Below are 24,894 nucleotides of genomic sequence, written 5' to 3'. Positions count from 1 at the left end.
GTAGTTCCTTTGCTGTTGCCCTGCAGAAGATTCTGCTGCAGCATCTGGCTAGTTGACAAAGTTCTAGTGGAGGCTTTTGAACAGAGCTCAGCTTCATTTTCCATAGACATACATCTGCCCGCTTGGAGTCGGATTGCTGACAGAAGTTAGTTTGCAAGAAAGATAGATAATTAAGAACTAGAACTCTCCTGGTCAAAGGAGAATATCTTTGTCATAAATCATACCAACTCTTTGAGATATGCCTTCTCTCTGATTAATACTTGTGATACATTAATTGTATATTTTCATGGAAAGAACTTTTTAACCTTAAATTCAAAGGTGTGACTTCAGTGAACAGTTGTTAAAGAAAAATGTCATCTTAAAGCAGGCAAAAATTACTTCTCAGTGCGAGTGAGAAATTACTGATTTATGCAAAGCGCTGCAACTTGGACATGCAATGAACAGACATGTTGGCGGATGTGTTTGTTATTCAGGCAGGTTCTGGCACATGCTTTTTGGTGTGTACAGTAGCTATGTGCTGTGAAGTTGTTGTGTATACTTGCGTGCAATCATTGTCCTGCTATATTTAACTGAAAGGTAGATCTTTAATCCAAAGCATGCTGAAGCTTCTGGGAACCTTTCCAGTTATTTAATGAGTTTTGGCATAGCCCATACAGTAATAAGCTGTGTTTTCAATGAGTGAGTGATTTGCAGGATTAGGTTCTTAGATATTGTGGGCCAAAGTGAGCTATGATTCCAGTGGGCACAACTGTAAAATCAAGCTGATAGAGCAGCATAGTCTCTCAGTCATTTGTATTGTGGCAATCTGTATTTCTTTAACATTGCCAGCAATACTTAGGACAAGCTTTGACTAGTATAAGAATTATTTTATTCCTAATTGTTAATTTCCTTCCTAACTTAGATCAAATTTTGTTTCATTAAGGAGGAAATTAGTATTTTCTTTACTCTCAAAATTTAAAGGTTGGAGGAAGATACTTTATTTGGGGGAATTAGTACCAGAAATTATGTAGGATTAGACTTGGTAACTGGTTTAATAAACCATGTCTGTATGTGTATGTGTGCATATATATTTTTTAAGATATTTATATGTTGTGCATGCACACACACATGTATATATTAAAGAAGAGTTAACCTGTGGTAGCAGATAATGTTGAAATTTCAGTGTATACAAATGGTTCGGTAAGTATGCATCTGGGATTCAAGGCAAATGGCATTTTTATGTAGTTGCCAGGGTGTGGTGTAAGTTGAGGAAGCTTCAAAAGAGTAGTGTAAACATTTGCTGGAGACATTCGTATTGAAATAAAACAAAGGTCTTACCTTTGTATGGGATTTATAAGGTAACGGCTGGCAGGAGAAACTATAAAACCACACTTTCTGTGTATATGAGGAATGATGGGATTGATGTTAGTCATTTAAGAGACAAGTCATTTAACTCTTTGTTGTTACAGTCTGGAGGATTGAACCCGTTTAAAACAGGGTTTTGTAAAGACTCATCACCCAGATGCCGATTCTATGTATTGCCAGTATTCAGTAGAGAAATTGCTTTAAGTTTCTGATTTTGCGCTGTAACACACTCTTCCCTCCCTTCTGCTCTTGGCTCTTTCTGAGAGGATGGGAGCCAGAAATGTAAATAGTAATAAAAGACTTATATTAGAGGTTTCGTAACTGTAGATGTTTAAAGTGTATAAGCTGAGAGACCGCAGCAGGAGTCATGTTGGCTGCGTTAAATGATAAAAGGGGAAATGCATTTCTGGGCCTTGCTTTCTCTTAAGGCAAGTTACTCTGTGTGTGTCTTGTACATCACTAATTATGCTGCAGTGTTTAACAAACAGTCAGTAATTCACATAATAACAGCTACACTGTGGAGGAGTGCCTTCCCCGAAAGAGAGAGTGCTTTTTCTAGACGTGCTCTATAACAAACAGAAGAGTTGTCATTATCTAGGCCACTTTTGAAACTTTCTCAGGCACCAAATGTTTCTCAAATTAGTTTTTCATTGCCAATGGCATGCCTGAGCTGGAGACTAGATGGGTGGAACTCTATCATTAATTGCTCTAATCTAAGATATGCTGACATAAAAAAAAAAAAAAAGACATCACTATAACGACAACCCAAACTTGTTCCTGATAGCAAAACATTGCTAAAATCTAGTTTGCACAGGAAAAAAAAAAAAAAGTTTGTTAATGAATTCAGGTACAGCCATAGTCACATCCATTAAAATAGTTCTAAGTCAAGTGTAGACAGGGCCCTGGGGGAAAAATAAAAAGCAGTGATTTCTACTCCTGCTACTGTCATTCTACTTAACTCTACATTTTTTTAACCATGTAACTCTACTATGCAAGAGACCAGAGCAAGGAGGCTTTTAAACCAGAATGTCTTCCAAGAGAGGTGGAACAGGACTTCATCTTTTTGTGGCTGCATGTGGGGTTGTTTTGCTCCTTGTCTCATTGAGGGTGGGAATTTACCTGCATTAGAGACAGGAGCTGCAAAGGAGGGAGAGATGAGGGTTGTTAAGGGCAAAGCAGGCTGTGCTTGGGCAGTGAAATCAGAGCAGTATGTGAAGGTTTCTGGACAGGGCAGGGACAGAGAGAATGGGACTGTCCAGAGGGTTCCCCGAGTCCTGTTCACTGCAGCAGCCTGCTGGACCATGGTGTTAAAACTGGTGCAAATCTTCAGTCATGCAGAGAAAAAAGAAACCCTAAAATCAATTTGAGTAACAGAACTTATGCCCTCTTCCCCCCACTTCTGCATCCCCCCTATGTTTTCCAAATCCAAAGTCAGTGTGGCACTCTAAAAGAAAGCTAAGAGAAGATTGTGTGGAGACAGAAAAATTTTCTAAAAATAAATGATCTGTGTTAATTCAAATCCATCTGTCTATCTGTGAGGTGCAAATGATATGACAGAAACTATGGTACGCTTCATGTGCGTGAACGTACAGTCATTGCTCCTCAGAGAGATCCTGATGTATTACAGTGTCAGGACTAGGATATTGAATCTTACAGCATCAATCTATTATTCATGCTGGATAATCTATTATTGCTGTATGGGGACTCTTAAAATGATAAAGTCTGTCTTCCCCAGCCACTCCTACTCCGCTCTGTGTTTCTGGAGGCAGCAGAAGAGATGACACACAGTGTATGTAGCTGATTAAGGTGGAACAAGGTCTTTTTTTACTTCTCAGCTGAGTGTGCAGTAAAGGTCCTAGATGTGCAAACTGCTGGATAGATTTAAAGCCTGCACATCCCCTCTCACATTTTAACATATAACTTGGAAAATTTGTGTGGAGGACTATGGGCTAAAATATAGCAAGACCAGAATCTGTTTTATGCCAAGACCTCATTCTGCTGCTCTGTCTTCACATACACACTTTAAAGCATTCCCCTGACACTGTAAAAGTGTCTGAAGGCAAATGAAAATTCATGCCATCATATTTCAAAGGCATATGCACCCGTATCCACACTTACCTTTGGAGCTGGTGAGACCAAGTTGTAATTTGAAACAGAAATAACATTATCTGCTTAAAAATCAGAGTTTCACCTAGGGCCCTTCTCCGCCTCCCTCCTCTCTCCAGCAGTTAAAGTTCAACTATTTCATTTGTAAATGCAGCTCTGTGATACAATCAGAAGCAAAAATGTGGAGGTGCCATTAGCTCAGTCCAGCAAACAAGCCGCTCTGGCTCCATCGTAAAAAACCTGACTGTAATGTTAACTTCTGTCATTAGGGTAAAAGATCCACCCCCCCACCCCCCCGCAGCTCTGCCAGAGCCCTTCTCTATTCTCAGCTGCCTTTCTCTTAGTATTCTGGTCACTCAAACTGGTTTTGGGGTTTTTTTTATTTTTCTCTGTTGTGGATTTGGCAGGAGTTCCTTCATGGTCCCTCTTCCTGAATCCTCCCAAACCTCCAGGGCCTGTTGGCCCCTCCTCTGCCTGGCGAGAGACCCTGCGGATCTCTTCCTTTCCGAGTGTGCTCGTTCTGCTGGAGCAGGTTTCACGTCCTCCTGGTTCAGGAAATATGTACTGGCAGTTTTCGCTGTCCTTTTCCTTAGTTCACTGTTTGAGGTTTTTGTTGTTGTTCTTTGAACTGAGAAAAAGTGACAAGTAGAATCGGGTCAATAAATAATTGTCCCAAATTACTATATAATGCACATATTAATCACTGGGAAGAACATTTGGATTTTTAGTACAATTTCATCTCTTAAATTTCATGCACACTCTCTGAAGTGAAAGGTTATCAGTGAGATTTCAGTTCACAATTGCAGCTTGCTTTGCATCAAAACAGTCCTTGGGAGACTTCGGGAGACCCTTCTGCCAGGTGCTGTACAAACAGTGCAGACAAGACACACCTTGTTCTGTTGTACAGATGGAGGTTGGAGGGCAGGACGTGACCCGTGGCTATCAACAGACATATGTGGGTGTAGAAGCAAAGCACGAGATGGGTTTCTGAAGCAAAGGCAGGCAGGGCTTGCCAGGAACCGAGGGTAGTGTCAAGTTGCGTGGATGTTACATAGCAAAGGGGACTTTTGACAAGAGGTAGGGTGTAGTTTTATAAATATTTGAGACACTCCTTCCCAGTTTGAAAGACAAAGTGAAGTGCATTTTTGAAATTGAAGAAATACCATGAAGGACCCTTAAAGTGAAGATCAGGAGTATCTGGATGGGATGGAGGAAGGGGTACTGCTGATGAGAGCGTGAAGAGAATTTGTAAAATAAAAGGGGAAAGGACTTTGGCCACATTGAATTTAAATTGTGAGCTCTTAGAAGAACAAGCCAGACCAAAAGACAGCTGGAAAGGAAAGATGCAAGATGATCTTGCTATGTCTATATTAACAAATAGTACAAACATACAGAGCAGGTTTGTAGAGTGAAACAAGTCAGGGCTAAAGACCTGACATCCATGTGAAACACATTTTAGGAGGTTTTATCTCAGATTATCTTTAGTCAGTTCCCACAGACTGAGCAACCGTTAGCAGCTGGAGCATGTGACGTGTGCTCCTAGGACACATCTTCTGGCCTGGCTCTTCCAAAAGAATCCAGCTCATGCACTTTGAGCTCGCTGGTGTGAACCAAAGCATGGTAAGTTGGGACAATTAAATGATTCACTTCAAATGTGAACTCCTGATCCAAACTGAAGCCATCGATACATGCCTTAAAAGTTTGTCCTTCTTCCCAGCGTGGAAGCATCTTTGCTGGACTTAGGACAGAAGTGGAGAATAAATGTGTGAATTGCCAGAGAGTGGATCGTAATTTATTGGGTTTTTTTTAGGGGAGTGGAGGAGGTGTATCTGCTTTTATTTTCCCATGTGTTGTTAGGTGTTTCCAGAAGTTTAATAGTTGTTTGCACCACGTTTTAAAAGTAATCTCTCTGGCACACAGATTTTCATCACAGTGAATTGCTTGAGCACAGACTTCTCCTCACAAAAAGGAGTAAAAGGGCTTCCTTTGATGATTCAGATTGATACGTACAGCTATAACAACCGCAGCAATAAACCCATCCACCGAGCCTACTGCCAGATCAAGGTTTTTTGTGACAAGGTAAGTGGAAAGCACAATTAGCATGGATAGAGGAGTAACCTTGTTAGACAGTTTAGTATTGCTGTATTTTAGATCTAATTAAAAGTTTTTTCTTTTCCTAAACAGTAGAATTTGGACCAGCTATATCATAAATCTAACAGATTGTTGTGTAATTATTTTACTGCTTTGCAGCTTTGTTGGCCCTGATTCCTCAGCTTGTGAGCAATAGTTGGACTGTTTAAGGACAGCATGTTACAGGTCATGATACAGGAATATCAAAAAAGTCATAGAAAGCACAAACATAAAGATCTCTACTTGGAAGGTCAGTGTTGAGCATAGGCTCATGCAAGTGCCAGTCTGATGATGTTATCCCTTCTGGCTCTAACAGCCAGGACAGGTAATGTATAAACTTTGTGGAGAGGTCTCTGGTAGAGAAATGCAGCTTTCAGAAAGGCCTGCTAAGCTGTCTTTTATGATACAATGGAAAACACCAAGTCCCAATGATCCAGTGATGCAGCTGATGGTTCCCCCCCCACCGCTTGATTACAAACCGTTCTTCTGGAAGCTTCAATAAGACTTTTATGATGCTAGGATTCTCTTATTAAAAGTAAACTGCAAAAATACATTGGCCATTCCCATTTTGTAGTTCGGTAACTATTTTTTTCCTTTTTTTTTTTTTCTTGCTCACTCCTCCTTTTGCAAAATTTGGTTCTTTTACAATGGGTTTCCCCACTCCTTTGTGAGAATTGATAAGGTTTTTCAGCACCAAAACATAGATCATGCCTTAATGAGTCTGACAGTGTCATGGTCAGCTGTGTGTATCACTGAGTAGAAACAGTTGCTCAGAAATATTATCTCAGTGATGATTTTTAGATGTGAGTGTGACCACCCCAGCCAATAACTTTAACCATGCTGGGAAGGGTCTTCCAGAGGGGAGCTGATGTCTGGATTCTAGTCAAGGTTCAGGGATTCAGGAGCCTACATCTATTTAAGTCACTTGGAAATTTATCCAGATTAGTCTTGCCGTCTTACAGGTGGGAATAGAAAGGCAAAAGGCCGTGCCCCAGGCAATACGTAGCATTAACTTTTTAATGGCAGGGTAAGAGTTCAACTGTTCCAGGTCTCTGTGCTGCTGCTCCTTCCCTTCTTTTAGTTCATTCCCTTGTTGCTGTCTTGACAACGGGATCTTGAGGGCTAATCAGTCAGTTGTGTTAGTGGAGCAAAAGCTTTGAAAGTAATGAATGTAAATGTATGCACTGAGGTCTTCCTGCAGTCAAAATGTTATGCTTTTAATTGTAACTTTGAATGTCAAATATTTAGAGATTTGAAGCTACAGCTGGATGTTAAAAGCTCAGTAAATATCAAAGTAACAAGTCGTTTTTATCTACCTGTTTTTGAAAAGCAATTAGAAAAATCTGATTTAAAAAAAGGAAGGAAATTCAGAGCACAAACTCATCAAGGATGACCTGTAGACACAACTGGTAGAGATTTTGAATAATACATGTTCATTTCATCTATTGGCATAATTGGTACTTCAAATATCCAGACTAGAAAGCAGGAAATGGATGTTGAGTCTTTTAATCAAAACTGTCTCAAAGCAGAAGAAAAGATCACAGGGGTAGTTAAAGCGTTATCCACATCAAAACTATATTGAAAGTGGGAACTGGAGGAGGGCTCAAGGGTACCAATAATGGGATATATATCTGTGTAATATAGATGTATACATGCATACACGCACACAAAGCTTTTTAACTTAATGCAGGGCTGAAAATGAGTTGAATGAATGAAAATGAATGAAAATTATCGAGGTCAGTTCACATGACAGTTCATGCTAATTGGCTCTTTGAAAGAGACAGAGGCCTGCTGCTCCCCTCACGCTGCTGTATCTTTACCGGCATCCGTTTGTTACAGTGCTTTTCTGAGTAAATAAATGGTTGGAGACTTTACGCTTGCTAATAGCACTGGGAGGATTTTTGGCGCTCAGAGGAATGTAGCTGGTGGGGCTGGGTACCCTCATCTTTCCAAGATGCCAAAATAAACCCTGGCGCTGGTCGGGGCCGTGGTATGTGGAGGGTCCTGGCTCAGTTTCGCTGCTGAGTCTCTGCCCTCTAGTGACAGAGCCAGGGTGTGCTGCCTTTGGGGAAAGGCCGGGAAGCCCAGCCCGTTATTGCCCACCTCTTTGTCAGGATCACTTAAAAAAAAGTATTACAGGGCCATTTCAAAAAAACAGCAGGCATATAATAATTTTTATACATTTTAAAAGTGTGAATTACACAATTATGCCCCAATCTGATAACCCCAAAGAGAAGCTGATGAGAAAGGTGCCTGATTTATTAACAATCATCTGGATCAGAGGAACTACGCAGTAAATTCCTCCCACCTCAGTACTGAAATGTATCTTAGTTTCAAACATGGAAGAAAAAATGTTTCTGTGCCTGACAGTGTTCTTACAAATAGTTTTTCTTCAGTGATGATGCCTCTTGTATATTTGTATATTAGCTTTGATAAATCACAGGTAGAAGTGTCCAATTTTTAAGATGACCATTTGCTGATAATGTCCTCTAGTTGAGGACAGCATAGCTGTTGTGGAAAGAGTATTCCTGAAGAAATAAAGCTTCTTTTAGCTAAGTGGTACATATTATGTATATTTTAGTATTTACTCAGGCAGTTGCTTGAATTTAGTATTAATTTACATGTAAACTGCAGAGCAACACCAACTCAGATCCAGTGTGTGTTTTATGACATAAAAATGTATGGAGATAAAGGCTGCAGAGGTTGTAATCATGTGCTTGCTCCCTATTCATTCTCCAATATTTTGTCCATGTTTATTTTCCAGTTGGCAGTCTTCAAAGTAACTGTTACAGTGCACATCTTCTTTTCTCAGTGCTAATTCTCTCTGCCCTTGCAGTCTTTTTATCGTGTGCAGATCACCGATGCTGCATTATGATAAAAGAATATAATTTTTATTCCTTAAGTAGGTTGTCAGGGAAACTTGCTACCAGGCCTATTTATATTTTTTTTTTTATATATATATCTATATGCTTTAGCCACTCTGTATGAAGGAACTAGGGGTTCAGAGATATTTTGATTTTATATATGTGATTGGCCTTGCTGAAAAGAAGCAGAAGCATTTGACTTGGCAAATACCATAACATTCCAAAATAAAATAAATTAGTCCCATTTTCTTTACTCTGAAAAACTACATGTTGTTTCAAATATATGTAGTTTCTGCCGTCTTGTCTTCAGTATGGACCATCACAGAGAAAATGGATTATCACAGGGTATTGAACAACTGTAATTGCCTATTAGTCTTCAGCTTTAGAGAGAAGAAGGCTGAAGTCTATGGGCCTCTCCTACCAGATGTGGAACGCTTTGGCCTTGAACTAGAAACAGGTGTTCACATAAGTTTCATAATGACAATGGGAGTGGTCCTTATGATGGTGAGGGCTTTGCTAGGCTGGAGCTAGAATGCGAGACAAGCTTAAATGAGCTGAAGACTTGGAAAAAAAATATTTTGAATCAGCTGGAATTCATAGGCTGTGTTTTGCTAATGGTTAGTAGCAGAAGTACTCATTGCATTTATACTAAGTCCAGATGTCAATGAAAAACTCATTCAATTATTTGACTGGTCAGAGCAGGTTATTTCTTCTTCTGTCCTGAAACTCTGGTTAATTAGATATGTGTCAGATGGCTCAGCTGTGAAACTGCAAAAACTGTCTGGCAGAAATGCTCTGAGATGCAAAAATCTTACTGTGTTCTATTGTCTCAGCACCAGCAGCAATGATGTACATCATGTAGGCTTGGCTGGCCCCTGCACTGTGCCGGGTAGGATGCTCCTAGCTTAGAAGGGCTGGTAGGTAGTTTTGTGGGTATTGCAGTTGCTGCATTTGTAAAGTGGCTGTGGCACTGGCAGGTGGGAATGGCTGTCCTGCTCAGAGATTACCCGCACCCCGGAGGACTTGGGGGTGTCTTGCCTTGAATGAGGACAAAGTTGTGAAGCTTTACCAGGTTCATAGTTACAGAGAATATAAAAGAAAAATCAGCAAAACATGTATTCTTTACTGTGTACAAAAGACTGAGTCCTCAGTTTCTGCTTTCCTGAGAGGAAACTCATGCTTGCTGCTGTGTACAAAATGTCTTTCAAGGTTCATCCTGCTACCTGTGAGCAGCAGAGTGGCCACACTGAGTGGCAGGTAGGGCTGTGGCTGCTTGGCAGAGCTGCTTTGTGCAGCATGGGGCTTTCAGGGATGTGTCTTCTGCAGGACAGTGACTGTGAGGAATATTTTTGCTCCTTTCTGCCAAAGAACAGGTGGGCGTTAAAGATATGATTGTACCCTTAGAAACAGTTTTGATAAGGGCACAACCAACTCTGAATCCCTTGTCTTCTGTGGTTGAGGTCAGTGACAACTGGACTGGGACCTGGGTCTGGAGGCAATGTTTCTGTTAGACACCTTCATGTTTTTTAAAGAGCTGTTTCTTCTTCCACCTCTTTCAACCTCTGAAAATCTATTGATAGATCACAGAGTACATCTTCCCTTGCATTTTTTTTTTCAAGCTTGGTTCATTGGCTCATGTGTGAATTTTGCCATCTTGAGTGGATATTTTTGGCTTTCCTTACCTCCCTCCCGCCTTTCTTTTAAAGAAACTTCTAATTTTAATTTGAAAAGAAAATCTTGCTGACTATCTGGGAGCATATGGATCTTTAATACCTTTCACAACTTGGCTATTCATATTTATAAAGTAAATTAGGAGAACTTCAAAGGAGGTGTTGCTGCTTTTTATGTCAATAACAAGTTTTATTTTCTAAACTTGTTGAGAGTGTATTTACATAACAGAAGCCTGCAGCTTCCCAGGAGTTCCTGGGGCCTAGTAGGGCAGTGCTACATTGCTTTCCAGTTTCTGGAGAGCTTTTCGCTGTTTGAAATGCCTGTATTTTTCTGTAAGAGCCCTTGCACTGTTGGCAAGATGTCAGTGTAGCTTTCTTGCACTGGCAAATCTCAAAGGCCTCTACAAAGCTGGCCACAGTGGAGCAATGCCACCCCCAGACAAGGTGGGAGGAGGAAAGTTTAGAGAAAAGCTTAGCACAGATGTGATCTAAGATGATAGCAATCCTGCAGGTGTTTTACGTCAGTACATACGCAAAGTATTTGGCCTGAGCACTCTGTCCATTGCAGAGGTGCTGGGCTCTGTATGCCCTTTGCACAAGTTGTGGTGGCAACAGCCCTGCTGCAGTCTGCACGCTGCCTGAGCCATCCGTCTTGTCTCCTCCAAGCCAGCATGTGGATCTGTTCCTCTTGCTGTCTTCAGCCCTGAGGACTGCTGGCTGTGCCAGCTTGAGTTTCAGGCCCTGGTGATAGCATGTTCCCAAAAATCTGGACAGATTTATCTGTGATGGGATAACCAGTCTCTGTTTCAACATCTCTGATGTGTCCATTGCTGTAGTTCCAGGCATCGCAGGGTACGATGCTCACAGTGGCCTCTTTGGATAACATGTGTGGGTTGTCTATTTTGCATCAGGGAGCAGAAAGGAAAATCCGAGATGAAGAGAGGAAACAGAACAGGAAGAAAGGCAAAGGCCAGGCATCCCAAGCCTCGTGTAATAACTGTGAGTAAGATGGGCCTTTCTGGTTTGGGGCTAAGTCACGCTTTACATGCCTCCTCTCATAACTACATTGCTTTGTGACCCTCCTAGCAGCTGAAGGAAAGTTGAGTGCACTCCCTCCGCAAAAAAAGAGTGATATCACCTTCTTCAAAACAATGGCTGACCTAGATTCCCAACCAGTCCTCTTCATACCGGATGTTCACTTTGGAAACCTACAAAGAACTGGACAGGTAGGAAATGATAATGAGATGAGCCGGTGCCCACCTGCCATTCGGCCACGTGTGCTCTGAGGCTGGCTGTAGGAAAACAAAGCACTGTTCCTGAAGCCTGTTGATTTTTGTAAATGCAGCTCTTGAGTCACTTAAAAAAAGACCTTATAAGAGACTAGTGCCTTTCTGAGTTCTGGGTGCAAAAAAGGAGTTTATACTTCATTAACAAGTGACTCATTTGTGTTTGTTATGGTTTTGCCATTCCTTTGCTGGGAAGAAAGAATGGAACAAATAGTCAAGAATTTTGACATAGAGGGTTGGTTTGTGACTGAAAGGAAGTCTGGGTTTGAATGTACTACTTGGCTTGATGAAATGAAGTGCCACCTTGTGGTAGCAGAGATCCCCCTCCCTGTGAGAACTGAAAACAAAAGACCAAGCTCTGACATGTGTAAGGAGGTCAAGAGAAGGCTCACTAAACACCACTGCCCATTTTCTGTCGGCATCACCTAGAGATCTGGGAATTCATTGGAATAAATATTTTCACTCTACAAAGTAAGAATCTATCATGCTAATACTATATTCACTATTGGCTTAGTGCAGAAGTCATGGAGTCATTATCACCAGTTAAGTGTGAGAGAGTCTTTGTTGACTTGACTCTTTTAAGACCTACTTTATTGCTTACTGGGAAATTGCAAACCTGAATTGGAGGGTCAGCTCTGACAATTTTTTTGAATATGAACCTCTTCTTTATTAGCATCTCAGGGAGTAGAATGAGACCTATATGTGTGTGCTTATAAAGACAAATAGAAGAGGAAATTTTATATGCATCTTGCTGCAAAATATTAAAATAATGAAGATTAAATGACACTGAGTGTTAAAATTGTCATTTATTTTAAAGCAGTGAGAATTGTGGTAGAGCACAGCACAAAGAGCACAGACATTGCAATCGCAGCTGTCACTGACTTACTCTCCAAAACTGGAAAGACTCCCACTCACATATCAGTGCTGGGTACCTTCTGTCCTCGTGGCTTTCAAACCAGAATGTGGATTTGTCTCAAAACAGGAGAAGGTGGAAGCATTCCTTAGTATATGTAATCCTGTAAATAATTTTCCAAACTAGCTGGAAGACACCCCAGTTCGCTAGCTCTCAGGCAATGTTCAGCCCAGTCTTTTACTGCTGTATAGGTTGCAGTATTGGCATTCTTGCTATCTCAAACTTTTCAATTATTTTGTGTATTACTTAATATAAGAATGATTTATTATGACAATAGTTTATTATTTATGAATGTTTTATTATGAAAGTGTAGTCACTTTCAGGTCCTGGTCATAGAATGAGTTACAGACTTCAGCTTTGCACACACCCCCACCTCTGAGCTATTTTCATTGTACAGGTTCAGAAGCGAAGGCTCCCCTGGAGAGCCGAGTGTGCTCTGAGTCTTGCCAGCACAAGTGCTGGAAACCTGCCCGAGATGCCTTGCTCTGCCCCGGCAGAACGTGGGGCTCCGGTGCCCTGCCTTCGCCCCACGCTTGCACAGTAACTCAGCAGCCGGAATGCTGGTAACGCTTGTTGGTGCAGACTCATGGTGCAGGCATGTTGTGAGGAATTTGGCTGACTGTTCTGTAAAGCCTTTGACAACAGACTGTGATTTTATACCTCCCCTGCTACTGTTAGCTGCATTTGCTGCTGTTGTAAATTTGGTCCCAGTGACTGTAAGCTATACTGATTTACACAAAACAACAGTCTGGACTGGAGCTTCAGCCCACAGCCTGTGCAAAAGAGTTCAGCTGTACTATTAGTAATTGTATTTCCATTAGGCCTGTAGTTTAATGTTGGTCTTTATAGTTTAATTAGATTTTCAGGCAGTATTAAATACATAGAAAAGCTTGTGAGTGTTGTGGCTTAAATCGTATTAGGGGTAATTTAGGTGAGTAGTGATCTGATTTAGACGATTGTAAAATAATTGGGAAAATGATATAAACCAGGGGAGAGGGTAATGTCTGTCAAAATGCTTTGATATATTTCTACTAGATGATATTCAACAGCAGTTTTTCTAAGCCACACTTTTTCCAGATCACAATTAGAATTGGAGATGTTTGTGGTTTATAGAAGGAAAAGGATTTTTAACAGATGGAAAACTGCAAACCACTTATTGTCTTTTCTCCCTTTTGAAGTTATTCTGTTAAGCAGGTGTCTGAGTTTTGGGAATAATTGTTTTGTTTTGTTTTTCCCACCCTTCTAGGTTTACTATAATACAGATGATGAGAGAGAAGGGTAAGACATTTACTGTTTCACAAGCTTTGCAGTTAGCAGTTCAAACTCATAGAAAGCAGGCATAAAACACAAAATCAGATAAAACTGATCTTCTTTCTCCCCTTCCCTTGTGTTCTCCCATCGTTAACAGGAGGTGAATAATATATTGAACTGGTAGAGGGAAGTTTATTTTTTGGTAACTTTCCTGTCCTTCATGTGAACTGGCTGCTTTTTATATCTATTTTTGATTACATTTCCAAGTAAAACAGTTTAAAGAGCCATAAGGTTCAATACAGGGACAGGACAATATATTTGATAATAAAGTGCCTTTTATATATGTAAGGGTTCTCAAATAATTTAAAACCAGGAATTTTTTAATGAAGCACTGAGCTTCACTGCCTTCCTGAAAGCTGTTTAGCAGCACACGTGTGTATGTGACAAATACAGGAACTGCAGAGAGAATGCTCAAGCGCCAGAAGAAAAAGGCAGAAAGAGTATGGGAGATCCCGGGAAGGGAGGAGGTTGGAAATGGGAGCATGCCCTCTCTGGCTTTGGAAGAATTGTAGAAAGTCCCTGAAATGAAGATGTCATGAAATAAAGGCTTTAATATGTGTGGCTGAAGTTCAGCCAGTATTAACTGTAATGTGTGCAAGCCTCATACTTTAGTAAGTTGCTTGAATCCCCAGTGAGCACCCCCAAATCTGAGAGTTTGGAGTAAGACAACTGCACTCACATAAGCCTGCATAAAGTGGCCTGTGGTAGGGAGTGGCCAGGCATCTGCAGCTAATGTTGACTCCAAAACACGAGGCCCTTTTTGTTTCTTTTATGAAGCAAATGTTCTTCATAAGGCTTACGGTAGAATTTGAGAAACAAAGGGGTTTATTGCACCAAGCACATTGGCTTTGGTTCTCTCTTCCAAGACTAAAAGGAGACACCGAGTCCCACCAGAACTACGCCGAGGGGAGGGGGTGGCCGTAGTGCCTTCGGCCCTCAGCTTCCTTGGCGGAGTGCATCGCAGCTTTGGGCTGGATCTGGCCTGGCACATTATTCCTTTTGAACTCACTGGCTTGTACGGTCTCGGATTTTAGAAGTATTACTGGTGTTTCCTGAGGCTGTCTCCTTGACCCCAAAGAGGAGGTGAATCAATGTGTAAATGTGGGTTCAGCTCCTTGCTTAGCTGTCTCTTCCTCCCCATCCCCCTCTCCTCAATATTTAAATAGTTAAGGGCCTTTGGGGTTTTCAAAATAGTATGTAACATTGGAGCGTATTTTCCTGTCACCTGTCCCAGCCAGTCAGTGTGGGCAATTTGAGAGGCCTGGAGAGTTCAGATAAGCATCAAAAGCTAAATCCTTGCAGTTTCTGGTCTGGTGCTACTTGAGTAGCTAGTGGGGTTTTTTGCCAGAGTCCAAAGTCAGTCATGACTGCTGCTGTTGTCTTGTCTCCTGCTGGGAGGACAGTTTTATTGTGACATGGTCCCTGTTGTGTGTTTTCTAGTAGCAGTGTCCTGGTCAAAAGGATGTTCCGGCCTGTGGAGGAGGAGTTTGGTCCATCCCCTTTGAAACAAATGAAAGAAGAAGGCCTGAAAAGAGGTAACAGTCAATTCTTAGAAGTTAAAAATAATGCTGTGGGACTCATACCCTCAAGCTGGGAAGGGCAGGTGTGGCTCGGACCAAGTCAGTGGTTTGATGCTAGTGCAAATGTGGGGTAGATGGGAGAAGATATCATTACACTTACCAGTATACAAGGAGACGTTTTAACAGGTGCTAATAATGATTTAAAAGCAGAAAAGAAAAAGGACTGTGCTATCTCAAGAATGGATCAGGACACACATGTATATAAAATATGAAAAAGCTAGAAAGTTTCTTGATACTTGGCCAAGCTACATAGTTCATAAATGTTCTGGTAGCAAATCTGTAGTTGTCTGGTTTTAACTTTTGCTCATCTCTTCTGGCTGCGATCACAAGCAAATATGCAAGTTGCACTGGGTCAAATACAGAGACCTTACACAGGCAAGCTCCTTCTGACTGCAGACTTAGGTTAGCCTGAATGAAATCTCAGAAATTTCCTACCCTATTAGAAATACAAGGCATGGACAGACATCTTCCAGCAGACCTAACTGAATTATTTAAGATTTTGTTTCCCTTAACTATTTTTACTGCCCTGAGTTTAATAAATATACTGACTGTATTACTACAGTTGTGTTTCATATGCTATACCAGTACAACTCCTATTTTCCAGTTCACTGTAGTGAAGCTTAAGTTGAGTAACACTGAAGCAATGGTTTAGGTAGAGCTGTTAAACTTTCCACTGAAGGTAAGGATGAACAGATGTTGGTTTTGTCCACAAAATCTGCTTTGTGTACAGTTACTTCCAGAGCAGTGCTGTAGGTGATAATATCCTACACCCCCACAGTCAGATACCCTGGAGAGTATTTGCTATTCCTTCAGTCTCATGAGTTCTGTCATGTAAGTTGATTGGAGGCTCCAGGGGTTTGACTAACTTATGTAACTCAAACTTGCAAATGCTTTGACGTTCACCGATCAGTTTGTGAGACAACAAAGCAACAAGGTACAGAAGTGAGCTCAGTTGTTCTTAGTTGCGCTATTTGTAAGACTCATTTGAGCTTTATTGAAACAACTTTCCATGAACCTGCATTTGCAAAGTTTCTCTCTTGGCTAGGGTGGCTTGCTTGAACCAGGGGAAGCATATGAGATTACAGGATGGAAACTGATACCATCCTGGAATAAATGTGAACATATTCTTCTGTCAATTAAATATTCAGTTAATTACATGAGGTCAACACTGACCACAATCTGGCATCGATTGACTCAAGGCCTTGACCAAATTCACATTATCAGGGCTCCATCAAGCAGAAGGGGACAACCACAAGGGCTACATAAAAACCAGTCATTTCCTGCAATTTCACCTGGGTTTCCCAGCTGGAACCCTGGAGACTTGCCTGCAAGGAGGTATTGGTTTGATTTGATTATTCCTGTCCTTTGTGGTAAGTTGTTTTAATATCATCCAGGACTTGCAGCCATTTCAAGGGGAAAATATGAAAGAAGAAGAAATGTTTTTCAACTGATGGCAAAACTATGTTAAATGATTAAATCCAGGAGAGGCATGGAACCAGAGAAGCTGGAGGATGCTCTCTTCACATCCCCTTCCTGTTCAATGTTTCTTGCAACTTGGACTACGCTGGCTGGAGGCCAAGCCTCCTCCAGCATGGCCTTTGCACTGGTGAACTTCCTGCCATTGGGAGCCCTGCATCTGGGATTGTGTTGATGCAGCGCAACTCAGCTGAATCTCCCCGTTTGACAATACTCTTTGCCACAGGAGTCACTGGGTATTAAAATATTCTGCAGTTTTTTCCCATGCTTAGCCATACTAGAAGCTTTGTTTTCTCCCAGATTTATTTGGTACAGCAGAATCAGTAGCTTCTAGAGAGCAGCTAGAGATGGGGCACTGGTGTAATGTTTGAGAGAGAGCAGGTCTGATATGTGCAAATATGCATTAAAAGCAATGTAATCTCAAGATGGCTTATTATCAGAGCAGTGCAGGTAAGTAGCACTCAGTGAGGGGTCCAAGCCCAGCTGAAGAACTGAAGTGACAGTGTGTGGCCTCACCTCTGCCTGATGGACCTAATTGTAATACTGTCCAGTGGCAGCAAAAAGTATTAAAGGACAGCCTTCAAGAGAACAGGTCTGAAGGGGATTGCAAACCATTGGTAAAACAAGGTTAATATTCTCACACAGGTAGCTATGTCTTTGTGAATTATTCTTTCATCTCCTTGACCTCTAAGGGAGGTACAAGTGCCCAATACAGAAATGTAAAGTAAGTTAATCTGTACCAAGTGTGCACCACAGCTAGTTACTTGGCTAGGCTTGTGGCCTTTTCCTGTTTTGAGTTCTCAGTAAGAGTTTTCAAATCACTTTCCCTTTCAGATTTCATAGGGAGTTTCCCATTAATTATAAATCCAGAAGCTGTGGTACGGATCAGGGAGATTTCCAGTCCTGTAGTTCCCAGCTTGGAGAAAGTCATATTTTTGTCTCGCTTTTGTCTCTCAGGAAAGTTGCGTTAAACTACTCTGAAACATTTTGGATTCATAACAATCAGAGTTTTGTGAACCATCCCTGTGGAGGACAGCATTCACTCGGTCACCTAGGGAATTTGTGCCTGGGCAATTAGTGAAAACTCCAAACATGGGAAAGGAAAGCCAGGTCACAGCTACCAGCCCTACTTCCCTTGACTGCAATGTGCCACATCTCCATCCAGAGACCACTTTACAAAGACTATAGTCACTGCTCACAGCATCAGAGCATCAGTAATGCCTGAGCTCAGACCTTCGTAGTGGCCCAACTTTTACTGTCCCATCATGTCCTTAGTTTCATTTTTGCCGTGTGTCTGTTGCTTATCTTCTGCCTTGGCAGATTTGCCAATGGAGAGCCAAGCTGTTAACACTTTTTTAAAAGAGGTATCTAACATTCTTCTGCATTCACACTGAAATCCTCAGTTCAGAGGCCTGGCTTCCAGAAATCTCCCAGGTGCAATAACCTCCCTTGCCTTCAGCAAAGGCTGGTTGCCACTCCGCAGTTTTGTGAATCAGGGTTATTTCTGCAGTAACTAGAGATTAATTTATCACCCCCATCTTTTGCAATTCTTTTTAACATCTAAAGAACATTAGGGACTACAGTGGGTTTCAGTGCTGCTAGAAGGTTAAGAACTGAGGCCAGGTAGTGTAGAGGTCAGACAAATTTGAATTTATCTTTTAACTTTCAGTCAAAAAAAGCCTGGTACAAGATACTCCTCCTGCCAAAAAAAGATAAATATTGCAAGCTGTACTATTAAAGTGAGCCCGTCTAGATGTCATGAACGTGGTGACAGTAGGATGAGAGGGCATAGGTACAAGTTATGTCACATTGTTGCAGTCATGGCTTGGCATCCAGTGGCAATGCTGCTGAGCCCAACAGAGCCTCTCCAGCTCCTTTCCCTCTGCCCTGGCTGTGCCTCTTGCTGTGGGCCAGCCACCCTGCTCTCTGCGGTTATGCCAGCACCAAGGCTTGTGGGGCTGCATTGCACGCTGAAGCAGGGACCCAATCTGTCTGAAGGACAACTCAGAAAAAAGGGTTGTTTTTTCACTCACATCTGCTCTTTGAGAGAGTTCATCATCCAGGAAAATTCGTTAGGACGGGCCAGAGTAACAAAGCATGAGGGCAGGGATGGGACAGGGGCTTCTTAAGGCATCACTGTCACCACAAGTCATTTATGGAAAAGTGCCCTAGTGAATCAAAGCCAGGATTTTCACACCTGTCAGGGGAAAGAAAAAACCAACACCCCCCCATATGTTTACTAATCCTGTCTCTCTGTCTGTATAATAGTGATTCAAGCTTCCCATTATCCTTGTCATGAATCCTTCATTCAGCATAACACAGAGAAATTTAAAGCTCAGCACTTGGTGTATAATGTCCCCAACTTTAACCTTGGACTGAGTGATTTTTTTGCTCCTTTCAGGTAACATTTGCAATTGTTAAGTCTGGCAGAGGTCCGGATGTTTGAAAAGCCAGGAGTTACAGGACAGCCTTCTAGTCACAAGAAAAGAATTACTAAATTAATAAAAGTGTTAGTACAGGTAAAATTAGCACTTTGAGCGAGTACTTGCTTATGCAAGTAAACATATCAGACCCAATAAAGTTTAACTACTGATGTGGATTTTTTTTGTTCTTTTATATTCTGACAGTTATTTAGGTTGTGACCCAAAGTTATCTCAGTTCCTAAGTCCTTTAAAAGCACAGTCTCAGGCAGGTCCCAAAGAATTACCAAAACGTAGGTGAAAAGGATGTGGCTCTGCATGTCTGTGGTAGCAGTTTTGTGGCTTATACTTCTGAATTAAAGGTGCAAAAACCCACCATTGTCCTGCACATCTGGTTTGTAGACCAAGACGGGACTGATCTGCCCACATTTTAAATCTTTTTTTCAATCATCTCAAAACCCCGACGAAGAAGCTACAATTCTCTGAAAATGGGCCTGAGTCTACCCTGCTGTGGTCTTGCCCTGAGAATTAGCTTCCAAACAATTGCTTCTGTATCAAAAATACCATCATCTCTGTTGGTTCATCTGGAAGTCATCTATTGAGTTACCTGGTGAAGATATCTTTTGGACCACAAGGATGAGCAGTTTCAAAAGATATCTTTTTCTGTCTACTAAAAAAAAAATTTAATTATGATAGTTACCAATGTAGTTTGTCACACAGACATAAAATACCTAACAGTGCATGTGTATTTGTACTTAACCTGCAATACTGCTATTTAAAAAGGCAGCTTATTTGGGTAACAAAATAAATGGCAGAACATCATATTTAACCTGCTACTTTATCAGAGTCATGCGAGATTATGCCTCAAAGACTTCTCTAGTGTTTATGTTTATTTGCTTTGTAGCTGTCTGCTTTGCTTTTTCCATGGAACAGCAGTTTCCTCCTTTTACCTGTACAAGGTGCAGGGGAGAAAAAGAGCTAGAGAGCACAGGGCACTGTGTCTGTGAACCACTAAGACCCGGCAGGATGTCTGAGGGAGGAAGCAGAGATTTTCAGGAGTGCAAATGGCATTTGGGTACCTGAGCAGGGGTGGGCATGCAAGTAAATGCCTGCCAGGCAGGCATGTACTTTTGGATGTCTCCTCTGTAAAGTCTCAAGTGACTTTGGACTCATTCTTTCCAGTATTTATTTTCAGACTGTCCAGGCCCATTTACAGTCCACATGGTAATGTTGGAGAGAACTATTTCTTTTCCTTTTTGATTTTGCTCTCAAAGGCTCAGTTAAAGGCAAACCAGACTTGCCTTTTCTGAATGTCCTTTCCCAGCCTTTTGGATGAAGCCTGGAGAGGTGCAAGCTGAAACACAGGTTTAGGAAAACCTAGCTTGTGTGTTTTGTCCTGTGATCCAGGGACGGGGCCCCAGTGCTTTTTAGGTTCACTTATTTCAGTAAATGGAGGTTTAAATTCTTGAAGATATACATTCCTCACATTGAATTTTCTGAATTTTATTTGTGTGTTTTCAAAGCAACTACAATGTGTCTTCCATGTTTAGATCACTGATAATATGAAAGTACATTTTTGCAAGTGCAAACTGTCTTCAGCACTTCGGGTTATCTGTCATGGATTAATATTTGTTTTTCTACGCAGTGTGAGGTGTTTCATCTGTTCAATTGACTGAACCTGCTCCAAGTTTGACTTTTTTTTCTGTTTCAGTGCTTTTGTATGTGAGGAAGGAGACAGATGAGGTGTTTGATGCTTTGATGCTGAAATCACCTACAGTAAAGGGGCTAATGGAAGCGGTAAGTATCTGATGTCCTCATGTTGTTTGCCTAGGCAAGAAAATCTTGAGGCTTTCAATGTGTTATTGAGATGAAACATAATATAAAGATGAAGTTATGCTCAAATACATTTGAAGCATTTCATAAAGACTTTCTGGAGCATGCCTCTGAAATGCTAGCATGTTCCAAATTCAGTGCTATCAGCAAGTTGCTGGGATTAAATAATGTCGCAGAGCTGATTTTCTGGAGACATGAGCCTTGAGGAGTGGCGGTACTTAACCAGTGTCAGGGAACAGGCTCCATTTTCTGAAATGCTTCTTTCTGAACTAGTGATTCTTTTCCTGTAATTCCTGTTGGTATGTTTACAGACATCTTTTAAAGAAGAGCCCCAAGGATCCACTGTTTCCGTGTGAATTTCATACAGCTTTGTACAATTGCTGTTCCAGCCTGTAAGAGGCAGTTGCTGAGCCAATGCAGCTAGTCATTTGTACCTGCTGTCTCAAATTCCTTCTCTAGCCCTCACTCCCAGAGTGACCTACCTATCAGCCTTCCTCTTTGCTGTTTCTTTGACTTGAGTTTTTGCTTGTTACCCGTGAGCTGTGATCAAGAGTGGCTATTTCCATGTTTAATCCAGTTTATATGAGCTGATGGCTAGTAGATGTGTGAAATTTGGTAAGGGAAGAGTTAAGAAGCAACCACTGCTTCAGTGGGGGGACTAATGTGGGATTGACATGTGGGACACTAAGTTGATTTCTAGCCTTGGTTACATGGAGGGGAGAAGATGGGAATGGATGAAAGTGTCCCTAGAGAGCTCAGCTGAGTGCTAGAAGTGTGTTTATTCATACTCTTATAAAACTGTCAGTGTCTTGGTACATATACTGGACACTTCACATGCAGTAAAGATTGAGTTATTTGGTCAATATTTGGCCAGTAGCAGAAGGCAAAAAGAGATTTGTGGGTTGGTGAAGTTGTTTAAAGTACCTGTTCAGATCAGGGCATCTCTGAGGAGGGTCAACTGCATTCTAAGGATGTCCTAACTGCTTTTGCCAATACTGCTTGTTAGCTGTGACTGCAGCGCAGTTGTTAGGCAGAACACACGTGTATAATAAAAGTCAGACTTCACTTGAAGAGGCTGCAGTCTGATTCATGATAAGCTATAACACGATTTCATCTTGTCTTTGTATGGAAGTTAAAAGTATGTTATAATCCTGCTATAACCCTTCAGACTAACATGAATGTTTTATCTCCAGTAGTCTGTGCCTCTCTATGCCTATTCTCCAGCCACTGTGTAACATAAAAACAAAGCTGGTGCAGAAGCAGGAAAGGTTTCTGCATACCTCTGTCAGCACAGCTGCTGACTCAGTGGCCTGTTTTCGGCACCAGAGAAATCTGATCTGTTGTAAAATATCCCAGTTCACGGGAAAACTTTAATTCCCTTGGTAGGATATTGTGGATAAATGAGTGCCAAAAAGCTGTCAAACTGCATATTCTTAAATACTCTCTCTAGGGTCGTTTCAACAAATCATGTAATTTTGTAATTGTGCACATCCTAAATGCTCAGTTCTAAACTCAATATTAAAAACTGAGGATCTGAATACTATAGAGCCCTAGATCTGAAAGACAGCACCAATGATCCTGAATTATACCCTCCTTCTCTGTTTCTGGAGTTTACTTTTTTTTTTCCTTGTTAATCACTATTCCTGGTCTGTGACTTTCTCCTAATTTTCCACGACTAATGATATTGTTTTCTCAGATACTATGTTTAGTTTATTCTCTTGTATACCCCCATTCCAAATGAACAATTAGATTCCTTCTCAGATTTATTTCTTCAGGCAAATATCTAGAGGTCTCAGGTTTCAGAGATACAGAACATCTCAGGAAGTGATGCAAAATCAGGTTAATTCTGTGGCTCACACTAGGTATCTCAGTCTTACATTGTGCATAATCACATATTTATTCAAGTTACAGAAGGTGATCTAAATTGGGAAATTCAGGCACCTCCAAAAGTTTTTCTAAAATTAAAAGCTAACTGCTGAGCTCGATAGAGCTTGCTTAGACCAAAGTTTATTAGATACCTGTCTATATATGTGTCCAACCAACCAATGTAGGGCAACAGACTGGACCATTCCATAGCAATATGTTGGCAAAGATGTTTTCCTACATGCCTCGACCAGCCCAGATGTTGCTCTTTCGGTCTTCCTGACTCCAGCAGAAAAAGCATTCCTGGTGGCTTGTGCAATCAGATATGTGCTCCAGACAAACTTGCTGTGCCATGGGACTGCAGCTCAAAGGGACACCCAGAGTGTTACTTCAGGTTGTCCCGCTGCTTCAAGCATCCTAAGGGAAGGAAAGAATTCTCTGCTCAGAAGATTGAAAAATGGACAATGGCGATGATAAAGGAAAATAGTCCTCCAAATAAAGACATCTTTTTAAAATTTATTGTAGCCTGCTTGAGGTCAGGTGAGAAATGCTTTTGTTTTATATGGAAGTTGGCAGTAGTGGTGTTCCCTCTGAGTTGGCAACGAACATGTTTCAGAAGAGGGTGTTAAGTGAGATGCCCTAGCAGATGCTAGCTCCCTGCTTTCTCAGATTCTGCAGCAGGACTTAGCACATTTGCACTGGAGACTTGTTTTCTGGGCCTGTGAGGGGGAGGATCTCCCATACCCCCACTTTGAGCCTTGCTTCCACAGCTTGCTGTTCAGTATAATTGGTTGAATCCTTAGGGGTTGCTGAGAAATGTGCTTATTCAGTCAGTTGGAAATCTTTCGCAAAGCTCACTAATCCCTGTGTGTTATATAAATCCTACACCTGTCATAGGCAGTGTGACAGGCAAGGCTTTCTCAGCCCTACCTCTCATAGCTTATGTAGGAAGCAGTGTCCCAGAGTCCCAAAGCACTTCTTTGAGCAACATTTGGAATGTGTGAGTGTTAGGTATCCCAAATATCCTCGGGAAGTTCTATGCTGGAATGTGCAGAATGCTGTATATTAGCTGCTATTAAACCTCCTTGGCACAGAAATGTTTCTCCCTGCTTGTTTATTTGCATGGAGTCAGTGAAAAGTGTCTTCAGGTACTGATCTTTAAAATATCACTAGGCTTCAGAGTTAACAACCTAGAGAGGAAGATATATCATTTTCTCATGTATTCTCATAGTTGTGACTTTTTTTGCAGTTTCAAGTTGCAGTTTTTCTCTGATGCTTGTTAGAAAGGATTTTTTTTCAACAATCTGATGAAATGGAGCCATTTTTACTATTGCTTTACATGAAAGCTTAAATTTAGGGGTACAACAAAGAGATACAAAAAGTTCAGCACCAGATTGCTTATCTGACATTGTTTTATTCATGGTGAGCAAAGCTAGAGGGTGAAAAAGAATAAAAGGAGAACATGAAAATTTCTCTGAGAACTTCTCTAAGATGGTCAAAATTTGCCCTCCCGGTGTGGTACCTGGGTACCCCAGAGGAGCCACCAGCCTCAGGTCAGGCAGCTGCCCTCTGTGGGCAGCACAGGATGAGGCATCGAAGGAAGGGAGACTTGGAAAGATGGTGGTAGACAGGGGTAGAGTGTGAGTGAGGGGCAAGGTGTGGGTACCTACACAAGTGCTTCTGGCTAGAGGTAGATGATTCCTTCTACTGGGGATCCTGCCCATGGGTCCTCCCTTGGATTTATGTGCCTAGGCTGGGTGAGGCGTTCACAAAGGCTAGGTGGGGCAGCCTGTCCTTTCTGTGATGGAGAGTAGCTGCAATGGGTTAGGACATCCCCCACGGGGATATGGCAAACCCTGGGTTCGAATCACCCTTGTTCTGCTCTGTTTGGAGCAACGACTTGAACTTGCTACAGGTAAGCTGAGTATGTTATGGAACTTCTTTGTAGGATGCATTTCCACCCTGTGCATGTGGTTACATAGCTTTTCCATAGGCTACACAGAGCCTTTTGCATAGGGTACATGGAGCTCAGAGTGAAAAAGATTGGGTTTATAGTTCAATAGTGAGGATGCCTGTGTGACACATAAAACAAGTGGGG

General features: G+C 41.5%; 1 protein-coding gene across 4 annotated transcripts in view; it reads left to right on the top strand.

The window, feature by feature from the left end:
• GRHL2 (grainyhead like transcription factor 2) overlaps positions 1–24,894 on the top strand; it is a 70,057-nt gene that overhangs the window by 37,465 nt on the left and 7,698 nt on the right. For 2 of the 4 annotated variants that reach the window (XM_075743592.1, XM_075743591.1), the window contains exons 9-14: positions 5,371–5,529; positions 11,026–11,113; positions 11,201–11,340; positions 13,560–13,591; positions 15,065–15,159; positions 20,812–20,897. In XM_075743592.1, the coding sequence (XP_075599707.1) occupies positions 5,371–5,529; positions 11,026–11,113; positions 11,201–11,340; positions 13,560–13,591; positions 15,065–15,159; positions 20,812–20,897 (600 nt within the window). The remainder of the gene's footprint in view (positions 1–5,370; positions 5,530–11,025; positions 11,114–11,200; positions 11,341–13,559; positions 13,592–15,064; positions 15,160–20,811; positions 20,898–24,894) is intronic. The other 2 variants (XM_075743593.1, XM_075743594.1) reach the window with 2 other exon arrangements.

Source organism: Balearica regulorum, chromosome 2 (genome assembly GCF_011004875.1).
Source record: "Balearica regulorum gibbericeps isolate bBalReg1 chromosome 2, bBalReg1.pri, whole genome shotgun sequence".
NCBI lineage: Eukaryota > Metazoa > Chordata > Aves > Gruiformes > Gruidae > Balearica > Balearica regulorum.
The sequence above is the reverse complement of the archived record's forward strand: the minus strand, read 5'-3'. Positions and strand labels throughout refer to the sequence as shown.